Below are 12116 nucleotides of genomic sequence, written 5' to 3'. Positions count from 1 at the left end.
TCGGGGAATAGGTTGTGGGGGGTTGTGGGTCGAGGTGGTTTTGTAGCTGAAGTGAACACAACTGTGGTCCGTCCAATGGAGAGCTGTGGTGCGATCGAAGGAGATGAGTTTGCTGGAGGTGAAGATTGGATCGAGCGTATGTCCGGCTACATAGGTGGGGGTGTCAACAAGCTGTTTGAGACCGAGATTGGCCAGGTTGTCAAGAAGGGTGGTGGTGTTGCTGTTGTTTTTCTTTTCCAGGTGGAAGTTGAGGTCTCCTAGTAGAATGTAGTTCTCGGAGGCGAGGGCATGTGGACTGATGAAGTCAGTGATGTCTTCACTGAATTGTTTACGGGTTCCTGGAGGCCTGTAGATGAGGGTGCCTCTGAGTGTGGTCCTAGGGTCGGTGTGGATCTGGAAGTGGAGGTGTTCGACGGTTGCAAGGTTATCGTCGAAGCTGGTCGTGATTTTGATGGTGTTCTTATGGACGATGGCGATGCCTCCTCCTGTTCGATTGGAGTGGTCTTTTCGGGTGATCTTGTAATTGTCCGGGATGGCTATGACGATATCGGGTGTTGATGATGCGTTCATCCAGGTTTCTGTAAGGAAGGCGACGTCCGGTGAAGCAGTGTCGAGTAGGTCCCAGAGTTCGGTGGCGTGTCTGTGGACCGAGCGGGTGTTCAGCAGGATGCACTTCAGGTGGTTAGAGTCAGAGCTGTGGATTCACTGACCTGTAGGCTGTGGTAGCATAGATGGGGTAGGCCTCTTCTCCACCGAATGGCCCAGGGGATTGGGTGGAGAAGAGGCCTACCCCATCCATGCTACCACAGCCTACAGGTCAGTGAACCCACGGGTCACATTTAGTGTGCGGCCTTAACAGAACCTTGGAAGGTGGCCACAGCAGCTACATGCCAACACCTGCCAGCCCGCTTGAGGAGGTGCCCAAAACCAACCGTGGACCAACTCAGAGAAACTTGTAATAAGGACCACATGAGCTGTTTGCTCCCAAACCTCCCCCCGCACCTGAACCTATGAGGGGCACATGGCGGCTCACAGAGTGAAAAAGGACTCCACACTACGATACATACTCTCCAAGGCCTCCATCAAAAAGGCAGGCCTCCATTGAGACTCAGGGGCAGGGGAGGTCCCACCACAGTCAACAAACACTGACAATGACTGCCCTGAAGCACCCCTTACACACTCCTTCATGGAGGATGTCTTACATACGCTGCAAGGAGAGTTCACTACCCTGAGGAAGGAGGTAGCAGCTGAATTTTAAAGTAATCAAGTGTGAGGTAGCAGACATCGACCAATGAGTGGCAGCATTGGAAGATGTTGGCGACACCATGAACGAGGAACTGGACAACCATGGCACACCCTCCTTGATCTACAATAAAAAAACATTGACTTTACCACGCAGCTGGTGAATTTGGAAAACAGGTCATTCCACTCCAAGATCAGTATTAAAGGAGTCCCTCTAAATGCAAAGAACGGGGACCTAGAAGACTATATTATCCACCTTTTCAAGCAAATCCTCCAGACCCCGGTGGATGAGGACATTGTTCTTGACTGCACACATAAGGCGGGCAGCACTGTCACTTCACCTGCATGCCTCATGGTATAATGACCTGCATTCACTACTATCACCAGAAAAAGGTCCCCTCATGGTGGCTGCAAGCAACCAAGGTCCCTTACTTTTTGGGGGTGTCAAAGTTGGGGTCTTCCAGGATCTCTCCCCCATTACACTTCAAAGCCATAACTCCTTCTTAGAAGTCACCACCTTCCTGCAGGACAAGGGAGTCAAGTACAGATAGGGACAACCCTTCAGACTTATCTTCATGTGGGGGAAAGAAACACATATCACCCGCACAGTGGTAGAGACTTGCTCCATTTTGCGTCTGAACCCCCATGCAACGGGGCAGACCTGTCCGTAATTTCTCGACATAGGGGAGTACGGGCACAGTTGGAAAATGGATGGGGAAATAGTAGCAGCTTTTGAACCATGTTACGCCGCCCTATGTGCCGCAGAGGAGGCAGACCCAGAGCTAATTTAACCATGTTTTAGGGATTGAGTACAAGTACTACAGCACTGGATAGTAATGGCAAAGTGCACAGAGTTCTAAGGCTAACAAAAACGAATTCAGAAAAATAGGAGGGGTGAAGTCAAAGAGTTTTGGAGAAGATCACCCTAAAGCTGACAGGTTTAACAGATGTGATACACTGGGTGCTTTTCTATGCATGCGGTCGGGTCATTAATAATATTTCCTGTTTGAGACTGCTAGGCTTTCCCTGGCAGTCCCAAACACAAAAAAATGTATGTCAGAATGTCCACCGTTAATGGGGTGGATGGCGTAAGGCACTTTGACCAACAACCTTGAATAAAGCAGGGGAACTGTGGCATAGCAGACACTTTTTTGGCAGAGTGCCCTGACCAACAAACTGTAAATACAAGTGTATATAATCTGGCCTGTCCTCTACTGCAAAAAGAAAGAGAAGCATTAAGTTACTCTACTATGGAGGCTTTGTCACATTAACACACCTGAGAGACTCGAATCTGTCTTGCAAACGTATTGACCTTTTCAAGGAAACATATTCAAGCCTTCTCAGGAGTACTCATTTTCCAACATGCGGTCCTGTGAAACATATGAGAATGTGTGGCTCTCTTTACAAATATTTAATACCAAATATGCAAATGTGTTTTAAGTCAATCACTGCATAAGTTTGAACTGTTTAACAACACTATTGAAAATATTAATGGATTCCTGTGCTCTAATCCAATTCATATTGTTGTTTCCTGGGATAAGAGTCATGGGAAACAGAGTTCAAATATAGAAAAACAATTTAAGTTTAAAGTAATAAAATAAAGAACATTTAAGCAAATGTTCATTTATTTATCAAAATAAGTGTAGTTGATTATTGGTAGATTTTATAGTATTTATGTTGAAAAGAGTTATTTAAATATCCTTTTTTTACACATTTAGGGAGCCTCACCTCTTGCCTCATGAGTGCCAGCCCTTGTACATTAGGTCATGGCTTTGCTTCCATGCATCAGTCTATCCTAGGAGAGGACCCCTCACTCACCGATTTCAAGCAGGAATTTCGCAGGAAGAACAAGGTCATCGAAGAGCCAATAGACATGGATTCTCCTGAAATTCGGGAACTCGAAAAATTTGCGAATGAGTTCAAAGTGAGAAGAATTAAGCTGGGTATGTATTTGTCTGCTATATTCTCTTTTTACTTTGAAAGTTACTTATTGAGTTCCTCTTTTAAGCAACAAAAGTCAATTCAATATGTTTAATTTTAAATTTGTTTGCAATTAATGCTCTTCTATATAGTATGTCAGAGTGTTTCTCGTAAATTAGTTTGTCTTTAAAGACAACAGAAAAAAAATTCGGAAAAATATATTTATTCATAAACAAAATTTTAACAGATGCAAGAATAGGTCAAACCATGTGTCGCATTGAAAGGAGCCAGTCAGTGCAGAGAACAAATACTGTTCTCTTTGCACAGTCCTGCATATGTAACAATCACCAATCATTGCCATTCTACAATGTTTGTTTGCTTGACGATATCAGTTACGGTTCTGAGATCTATTGAGACATCATTCACTGGACAGCCCCTTTAAAAAGCATGTTTTGACTCTTGCATGGTTACACATAGCACATTAGTCAGGGTGTTCTGTCTATGAGGTATCCAAACTTCTCCCAGTGTGGCATGTCCAGAGACCCTGGGGCAGATCTACAAGAAAGTGCCGCAGCGTGGCACCATAAGCCCTTTGGCTGCGCCACGCTGTGGCACTTTCAGAGCACAGGAATGCAACATATTTACAAGAATATTTCACATTCCTGTGCTCTCCCCTGCGCTGGCGCACAAACAGCTGCCAAGCGCCAGAGCAGGCACCCTGGCACCATGGTGCAAGGATGCCTGTGCCATGGAGAGATTGTTTTTGTTCAGGAAGGGGCACCTTCCTGCACAAAAACAATCACCAAAGGCGTTTTCCTCTTTCAATGCGTGCTGTAGAATGCAGCACGCATTGAAAGAGGAAAAAACGAGGAACAATTAAAACATTTCTCCTCGTTGCGCCTACCTACGCCACCTCTAGGGCAGTGGCGTAACGAAACTTGAGGGGACCCCCCTGCAAACTACATGGAGAGGCCCCCCTCCCATCCTCCGTGCCAGTCTAGAGCTCTCAGGCCGGTGACCTGCCATACAGCAGGGGATGCGGGGCAATTATTACGCCACTGTCACCAATACATCTGTTATAAGTAACACTGGATGGTGGAGTCAAAGGTTGGGCTTAGTCTGCCAGCAAGTTATCATAGGTGGTGGTCCATTCATTACAGGGACCCTGCCATCAGTAGGCAGTGGAAGTTTGTCCAATTTTAGGTGGGTTTACTGATGCAGACTCCTGTCATGATATACAACGTCGGGTCCACTCATCGTTCAGTTTTGACAAAAGTGCATCCACTGCTCCTTCTCGTTTCCGTTTTAATCCCTTCGATGCTCATGACGAGCTCAGCTCGTCATGAGGTACACCTCTCGTGTGCTCATGACGAGCTCAGCTCGTCATGACCACACCCGTTTTTATTGCTGTCCAGCACAACAGAGGAATATGTGCAGCATCCATGTGGTTAAAACATTAGACAATGCGACAATGCAGTATTTCAAAAGCAGATGTAACTACAAAGAGCACATTTTGATAATACATTTTTATTAGTAGACAATAGCAATCTTAAGAGGCATTGCATAGCTTCATACACACTTTGACCCCAATTCCATCACAGTCTCTCTCTCTCTCTCTCAGTCAGTCAGTCTCTCTCTTTCAGTCAGTCAGTCTCTCTCTCTCAGTCAGTCAGTCTATCTCTCTCTGTCATTCAGTCTCTCTCTCAGTCAGTCTCTTTCAGTCAGTCAGTCTGTCAGTCAGTCAGTCTCACTCTCTCTGTCAGTCTCTTAGTCAGTCGGTCTCTCTCTGTCAGTCTCTCTATCTCTCTCTTTCTGTCAGTCTATCAGTCAGTTGGTCAGTCAGTCAGTCTCTCTCAATCATTCAGTCTCTCTCTCTCAGTCAGTCAGTCTATCTCTCTCTGTCATTTAGTCTTTCTCAGTCAGTCGGTCAGTCAGTCAGTCTCGCTCTTTCTCTGTCAGTCTGTCAGTCAGTCGATATCCCTCTCTCTGTCAGTCTCTCTCAGTCAGTCCCTCTCTCTGTCAGTCTCTCTCTCTCAGTCAGTCTCTCTCCCTGTCAGTCCCTCTGTCTGTCAGTCTCTCTCTCAGTCTCTCTCTCCCTAAGTCAGTCTCTCTCTTTTTGTCAGTCAGTCTCTCCCTTTCTGTCAGTCAGTCTCTCACAGTCTCTCTCTGTCAGTTTCTCTCAGTCAGTCAGTCTCTCTCTAAGTCAGCCAGTCTCTCTCTCTCTCTGTCAGTCAGTCTCTCTCTGTCTGTCAGTCTCTCTCTCTCTTATTCTCGCTCTCTCTAAGTCAGTCTCTCTCTTTGTCAGTAGTCTCTCTCTCTGTCAGAGTCCCAGTCTCTCTCTCTCTCTCTGCCAGTCTCTCTCTCTCAGTCAGTCTCTCTCTCTCAATCAGTCTCTCTCAGTCAGTCAGTCTCTCTCTCTCTTAGTCAGTCTCTCTCTCTGTCAAGTCCCTCTCTCTGTCAGTCTCTCTCTCTCTTAGTCAGTCGCTCTCCCTGTCAGTCCCTCTCTCTGTCAGTCTCTCTGTCAGTCTCTCTCTCTTAGCCTCTCTCTCTCAGCCTCTCTCGCTCAGTCAGTAAGTCTTCCAGACAGTCTCTCTCTCTCCCTCTGTCGGTCACTCTCAGTCAGTCATTCTCTCTCGCGCGCGGTTAGCCAGTCTCTCTCAGTCAGTCTCTCTCTCTCTCAGACAGTGACTCTCTCTGTCAGTCTCTCTCTCTGTCAGTCAGTCTCTCCCTCTGTGAGTCTCTCTCTCTGTGAGTCTCTCTCTCAGTCAGTCTCTCTCTGTCAGTCAGTCTCTCTCAGTCAGTCATTCTCTCTCTACCTCAATCAGTCTCTCTCTCTCTCTGTCAGTCTCTCTTTCATTCAGTCCCTCTCCCTGTCAGTCTTTCTTTCTCTGTCAGTCTGTCAGTCTCTCTCTCTCTGACAGTTTCTGTCAGTCAGTCTCTCTCTGTCAGTCTCTGTCTCTCTCTCTCAGCCAGTCAGTCTCTCAGTCTCTCTCTCTTAGTCTCTCTCTCTGTCAGTCAGTCTCTCTCTCTCTCTCTCTCTGTCAGTCTCTCTCAGTCAGTACCTCTCTCTGTCAGTCTCTCTCTCTCAGTCAGTCTCTCTCCCTGTCAGTCCCTCTGTCTGTCAGTCTCTCTGTCAGTCTCTCTCGGTCAGTCTCTCTCTTTCTGTCAGTCAGTGTCTCCCTTTCTGTCAGTCAGTCTCTCACAGTCTCTCTCTGTCAGTTTCTCTCAGTCAGTCAGTCAGTCAGTCTCTCTCTCTCTCTCTGTCAGTCAGTCTCTTCCTGTCAGTCTCTCCCTTATTCTCGCTTTCTCTCAGTCAGTCTCTCTCTCTGTGTCAGTCAGTCTCTCTTCCTGTCAGAGTCCCAGTCTCTCTTTCTCTCTGTCAGTCAGTCTCTCTCAGTCAGTCAGTCTCTCTCTCTCTTAGTCAGTCTCTCTCTTAGTCAGTCTCTCTATCTGTCAGTCCCTCTTTCTGTCAGTCTCACTCTCTCTCAGTCAGTCTCTCTCCCTGTCAGTCCCTCTCTCTGTCAGTCTCTCTGTCAGTCTCTCTCTCTCAGCCTCTCTCTTTCAGTCTCTCTCGCTCAGTCAGTCAGTCTTCCAGACAGTCTCTCACTCTCCCTCTGTCAGTCTCTCTCAGTCAGTCTGTCTCTCTCAGTCAGTCTCTCTCTCTCTCTCTCTCTCTCTCTTTCAGTCTCTCTCGCTCAGTCAGTCAGTCTTCCAGTCAGTCTCTCTCTCTCTCCCAGTCAGTCTCTCTTAGTCAGTCATTCTCTCTCTACCTCAGTCAGTCTCTCTCTCTCTCTCTCTCTCTGTCAGTCTCTCTCTCAGTCAGTCTCTCTCAGTCAGTCAGTCTCTCTCGCAGTCAATCAGTCTTTCTCTCTGTCAGTCAGTCTCTGCCTCTCTCTCTCTGTCATTCAGTCTCTCTGTCAGTCAGTATCTCTCTACCTCAGTCAGTCAGTCTGTTTCAGTCAGTCAGTCTCTCTGTCAGTCAGTCTCACTCTCAATCAGTCTCTCTCTCTCTCTCTCTGTAAGTCAGTCAGTCACTCTCTCAGTCAGCCAGTCTCTCTCTCTCAGTCAGTTTCTCAGCCAGTCAGTCTCTCTGTCAGTCAGTGTTCAGTCTCTGAGTCAGTCCGTCAGTCTCTAATCTCTCACAACTCTCTCTCCATCCTCTCTCTAAACTCTGTCCACTTTATCTCCACTAGCTCTTTCCACTGTCTCTCCACTGTCTCTCTCTCCACTTTCTCTCTCTCTACTCTCTCTCCACTCTCTCACTCTCTCTCTCTCCACTCTCTCTCCACTGTCTCCCTCCACTGTCTCCCTCCACTCTCTCTACTCTCTCTCCACTCCCTCTCTCTCCACTGTCACTCTCCACTCTCTCTCCCCATGATCTCTTCACTCTCTCTCTCTACTCTCTCTCTCTCTCTCCACTCTCTCTCCACCCTCTCTCTACTCTCTCTCCACTCTCTCTCCACTCTCTCTCTCCACTCTCTCCACTCTCTCTCCACTCTCTCCACTCTCTCTCTCCACTGTCTCCCTCCACTCTCTCTCTACTCTCTCCACTCTCTCTCTCCACTCTCTCCCTCTCTTTCTCTCTCTCTACTCTCTCTCCACTCTCTCTCTACTCGCTCTCCACTGTCTCTCTCTCCACTCTCTCTCTCCCCAATCTCTCCACTCTCTCTCTCCTCTCTCTCTCCACTCTCTCTCCACTGTCTCTCTCTCTCTCCACTCTCTCTCGCTCACTCTCTCCACTGTCTCTCCATGCTCTCTCCTCTCTCTCTCTCTCTCCACTGTCAATCTCCACTCTCTCTCTCTCTACTCTTTCTCCACTCTCTCTCTCTCCACTGTCTCTCTCCACTCTCTCTCTCCACTATCTCTCTCTCTCCACTCTCTCTCTCTCTCCACTCTCTCTCTCCACTCTCGCCACTCTCTCTCTCTCTCTACTCTCTCTCCACTGTCTCCCTCCACTCTCTCTCTCCAGTCTCTCTCCAGTCTCGCTCCACTGTCTCTCTCTCCACTGTCTCTCTCTCCACTCTCTCTCTCCACCCTCTCTCTCCACTCTCTCTCTCTCTCCACTCTCTCTCCACTCTCTCTCTCTCCACTCTCTCCCACTCTCTCTCACAGAGTAGTGTGTGTTCCATGGGCGTCCGCAAAAATGTTTCCGGGGGACACATTTTTAACTTCATCACCATCCCCCTTGCACCCTTCTCCCCTCTGCCTTGCACCCTTCTCACCCTCCCCCTTGCACCCTTCTCCCCCTCCCCCTTGTATCCTACTCCACCTCCGCCTTGCACCCTTTTCTACCTTGCACCATTCTCCCCTCTGCCTTGCATAATTCTCCCCTCTGCCTTGCACCCTTCTCTCCTCTGCCTTGCACCTTTCTCCCCTCTGCCCTTGCACCCTTCTCCTCTCTGCCTTGCACCCTTCTCCCCTCTGCCTTGCACCCTTCTCCCCCTCCCCGTTGCACCCTTCTCCCCTCTGCCTTGAACCCTTCCCCCATACGCCTTGCACCCTTCTCTACCTTGCACCCTTCTCCTCTCTGCCTTGCGCCCTTCTCCTCTCTGCCTTGTACCCTTCTCCCCTCTGTCTGGCACCCTTTTCCCCTCTGCCTTGCACCCTGCTCCCCCTCCCACCCTTCTCCCTTCTGCCTTGCACCCTTCTCCCCTCTGCCTTGCACCCTTATCTACCTTTCACCCTTCTCATCTGTGCCTTGCACCCTTCTCCCCTCTGTCTTGCACCCTTATCCCCTCTGCCTTGCACCCTTCTCCCCTCCGCCTTGCACCCTTCTCTATCTTGCACCCTTCTCTGCCTTACAACCTTCTCCCCTCTGCCTTGCAGCCTTCTCCCATCCACCTTGCATCCTTCTCCTCTCTGCCTTGCACCCTTCTCCCCTCTGCCTTGCACCCTTCTCCCCCTCCCCATTGCACCCTTCTCCCCTCTGCCTTGAACCCTTCCCCCATACGCCTTGCACCCTTCTCTACCTTGCACCCTTCTCCTCTCTGCCTTGGAAACCTTCTCCTCTCTGCCTTGTACCCTTCTCCCCTCTGTCTGGCACCCTTTTCCTCTCTGCCTTGCACCCTGCTCCCCCTCCCACCCTTCTCCCTTCTGCCTTGCACCCTTCTCCCCTCTGCCTTGCACCCTTATCTACCTTTCACCCCTCTCCTCTCTGCCTTGCACCCTTCTCCCCTCTGCCTTGCACCCTTATCCCCTCTGCCTTGCACCCTTCTCCCCTCCGCCTTGCACCCTTCTCTATCTTGCACCCTTCTCTGCCTTGCACCCTTCTCCCCTCTGCCTTGCACCCTTCTCCCCTCTGCCTTGCACCCTTCTCCCCCTCCCCATTGCACCCTTCTCCCCTCCGCCTTGCAACCTTCTCCCCTCCGCCTTGCACCCTTCTCCCCTCCGCCTTGCACCCTTCTCCTCTCTACCTTGCACCCTTCTCCCCTCTGCCTTGCACCCTCCTCGGCCACCCCCGTGCACCCTTCCCACCCAATGGAGAGAGCTGCCACCTGAAACAATGGCACCATTTCAAAAGCATGATGGACTAGGGTTGGCCTGACTGGGCCCACACCAGACGCACTGGCGATCCAGGGGGGTGGGCAAGTGGCCCCCCTGCAGACACCCATGGTGGTGCGTTCTAACAAGAGTGCTTACCAGAGGACACCATGTTGCTGCCTCATCCCTTCTCATATGAGCATTGCCCTGGATAATGCTGTCTCTGGGGCCCCACCCCACCCCACCCCACCCCACCCCAACTCACCCTTGTCCTTGTCTCTTCTCAGAGGAGCAAAGCCCTGTGGGGAATGCTGTCTCTGGGCTCCCACCCACATCCTCTTTCCAGGCTCGTGGCTGTGACTGAAGAGAAACAATGTCAGTTGTTACATTGTTTCTCTTCAGTCAGCGGGAGGGGCTCAGAGCAAGCTGCAGACAGCCTGCACCTGCTTTAGAGGGAGAGAGGCTTGCTTTAGCGCAAGCCCAAGCCTCTCTCTCAGCTCTCACTGAAGAGCTGAGGGGGCCCCCTGCAATTACTGAAGAGAGTGGGGCCCCCGCAACGCGGGGGCTGCGGGGGTGTTTGTTACACCCCTGCTCTAGGGTGGTGTAGCATTCAGATGCATCTCCAGATTTACGATTTCTAGTAAATCTGGAGATGTGTCTTGTTTCATGGGTGTTGCGTGGGAACACCCACAGCAACACCACCAGTACGTCAAGAAAAGTGAGGTACTGGTGGCGAAGGGAGCTTGTAAATCTGACCCCCTGTACCTATGGTGAAAAAGGTCTCAGAAAGTGTATTTCAGTATTTTAAAGCTGTATTAGAGGTTCCTCAAACGCCGCTGCTCAGCAACGAAGAATAGGTGAGCTTATGAGTAGAAAATTATATCTGAATGTAAAGCTCTAGAAAGCGCAGTTTCTTCTCTCAGTGCTCCCACATCTTCAATGGATAAAGATCCAAGGCGAGTGATGCATTCCCTGAACCTTTCTAAACAACACGAAGGGATTGGTCAATGAGTCACAAAAAAAAGAAAATAATACTTCTTTCAGATCCCACTTTGCTTACTAACTCATATTTTCTTTTTGGTGCAAAAAAGAGTAGGTAAGGAAGAAAAGTGGTATCTAACTGATGTGATCCAGCAATAACAATGAGAGAGCGCACATCCAGGCTAGCAAACCTCGCCCAGATCTAGTTTGGGATAGAGATTGCCAGTTGCAGGAATCAAGCAGGAAACCCAGCTACTTTCAGACTCTTGCAATAACCACAATCTACCTAACAGAGCTGCAAGAATAGTAGGAATAGATGGAATGATTTTTTATTAAAGATAACTAGTCTAGCCGAGAAGTACTCTTCACACGCATACAAACTGAAACACATAATACACACAAAGAAACATTCCCTTGGCCATTCACACACACAACAACCTGATAAGAACCTCTTAGGAACTATTTCACAAATCCTGAGGATGCCTTTATCCCATACTAATGGAGTAAGGGATTGTTTTCTGTGTAGGAGTTGTGGATGCATAAGGTGCCGTGTGCTTTTCAGTTGCCGTATTGACAATATAACCCTTACATCCAAGTAAATATGAATTGTTAGAAAAAATGACAGACAAATCTTCAGAACTTCAATATTTCTTTATTCATTCATCACTTCACTCATACCTGTAAAAAACTAAGAATGCCAAGACTATGTCTGCATTAATTCATCAGGAGACACTTTGGCTCTTTAATTTATTAAAATGCTAGTGGAGATAGGAGACACACACAAGAAGTAAATAGGCTCCATGCCTAAAATTGTAATAAGTGAATATTTTCTTGCACCACCAGGAAATCTAGCAGTATCAGGTGGAAGTGTGCAAAGTTGACATTTCTAAGGACTGATAGCTCCAAGTATTTTTTCGCATAAGCCTTACATAAGTATTTTGTTTGCTGTGCAGGTTATGGGCTTACATGGCAGTTATGTGAGTTATGGATTGCAGAGCTCACCAGAACATTCGAGTGACAGTGCTTTCTTTGGTTATAATTCGTAACTATAATTTCTCAGGTGATTTTAGCCATATGTTAAGGTGGCATGGCCAAAGCTAACCATACCTTTACTTTAACCTTGGTTTTTCAGTGCATTTTTGTGGCTTTTTGATCATATATGACATACAACTTCAATGAAGTATATCTACTCTGCTGTTTGTGACCAAAGTCTGTACACAATGGAGGTTGGGTGCAGGAACTGTGTGGTGTTCTGTACTTGTGTGGATATTTGATCAGATGGAATTACAGGACAGGGGATATTGTGACTCAATTGACTGTTGGATGCGGCTGTGGCTGGGGTCTCTGATACTTGTGACTTAATAAGGAAGCTTACTGCAACTTATTTGAAGATGTGGGGGCTATCTTCTTAAAACTTAATATTGGCGACAGACAATGGGCTGCCTGCAGGGCTACATACTAAAGAACCTGAAAAGTTACATACTGAGACCCCA

At 48.4% G+C, this 12116-nt stretch overlaps 1 protein-coding gene across 1 annotated transcript in view; it reads left to right on the top strand.

Moving 5' to 3' along the window:
• The window catches only part of POU1F1 (POU class 1 homeobox 1), a gene marked incomplete at its 5' end in the record, with an annotated part of 70204 nt that overhangs the window by 25629 nt on the left and 32459 nt on the right, over nt 1-12116 (top strand). Inside the window, one exon of the mRNA XM_086949080.1 lies at nt 2961-3185. Coding sequence (XP_086805206.1) covers nt 2961-3185 — 225 coding nt within the window. The remainder of the gene's footprint in view (nt 1-2960; nt 3186-12116) is intronic.

Source organism: Lissotriton vulgaris, unplaced genomic scaffold, assembly GCF_964263255.1.
Source record: "Lissotriton vulgaris unplaced genomic scaffold, aLisVul1.2 SCAFFOLD_709, whole genome shotgun sequence".
In the NCBI taxonomy this organism is placed as follows: Eukaryota; Metazoa; Chordata; class Amphibia; order Caudata; family Salamandridae; genus Lissotriton; species Lissotriton vulgaris.
Note: the sequence above shows the minus strand (reverse complement) of the source record. Positions and strands in the feature narration are given on the sequence as shown.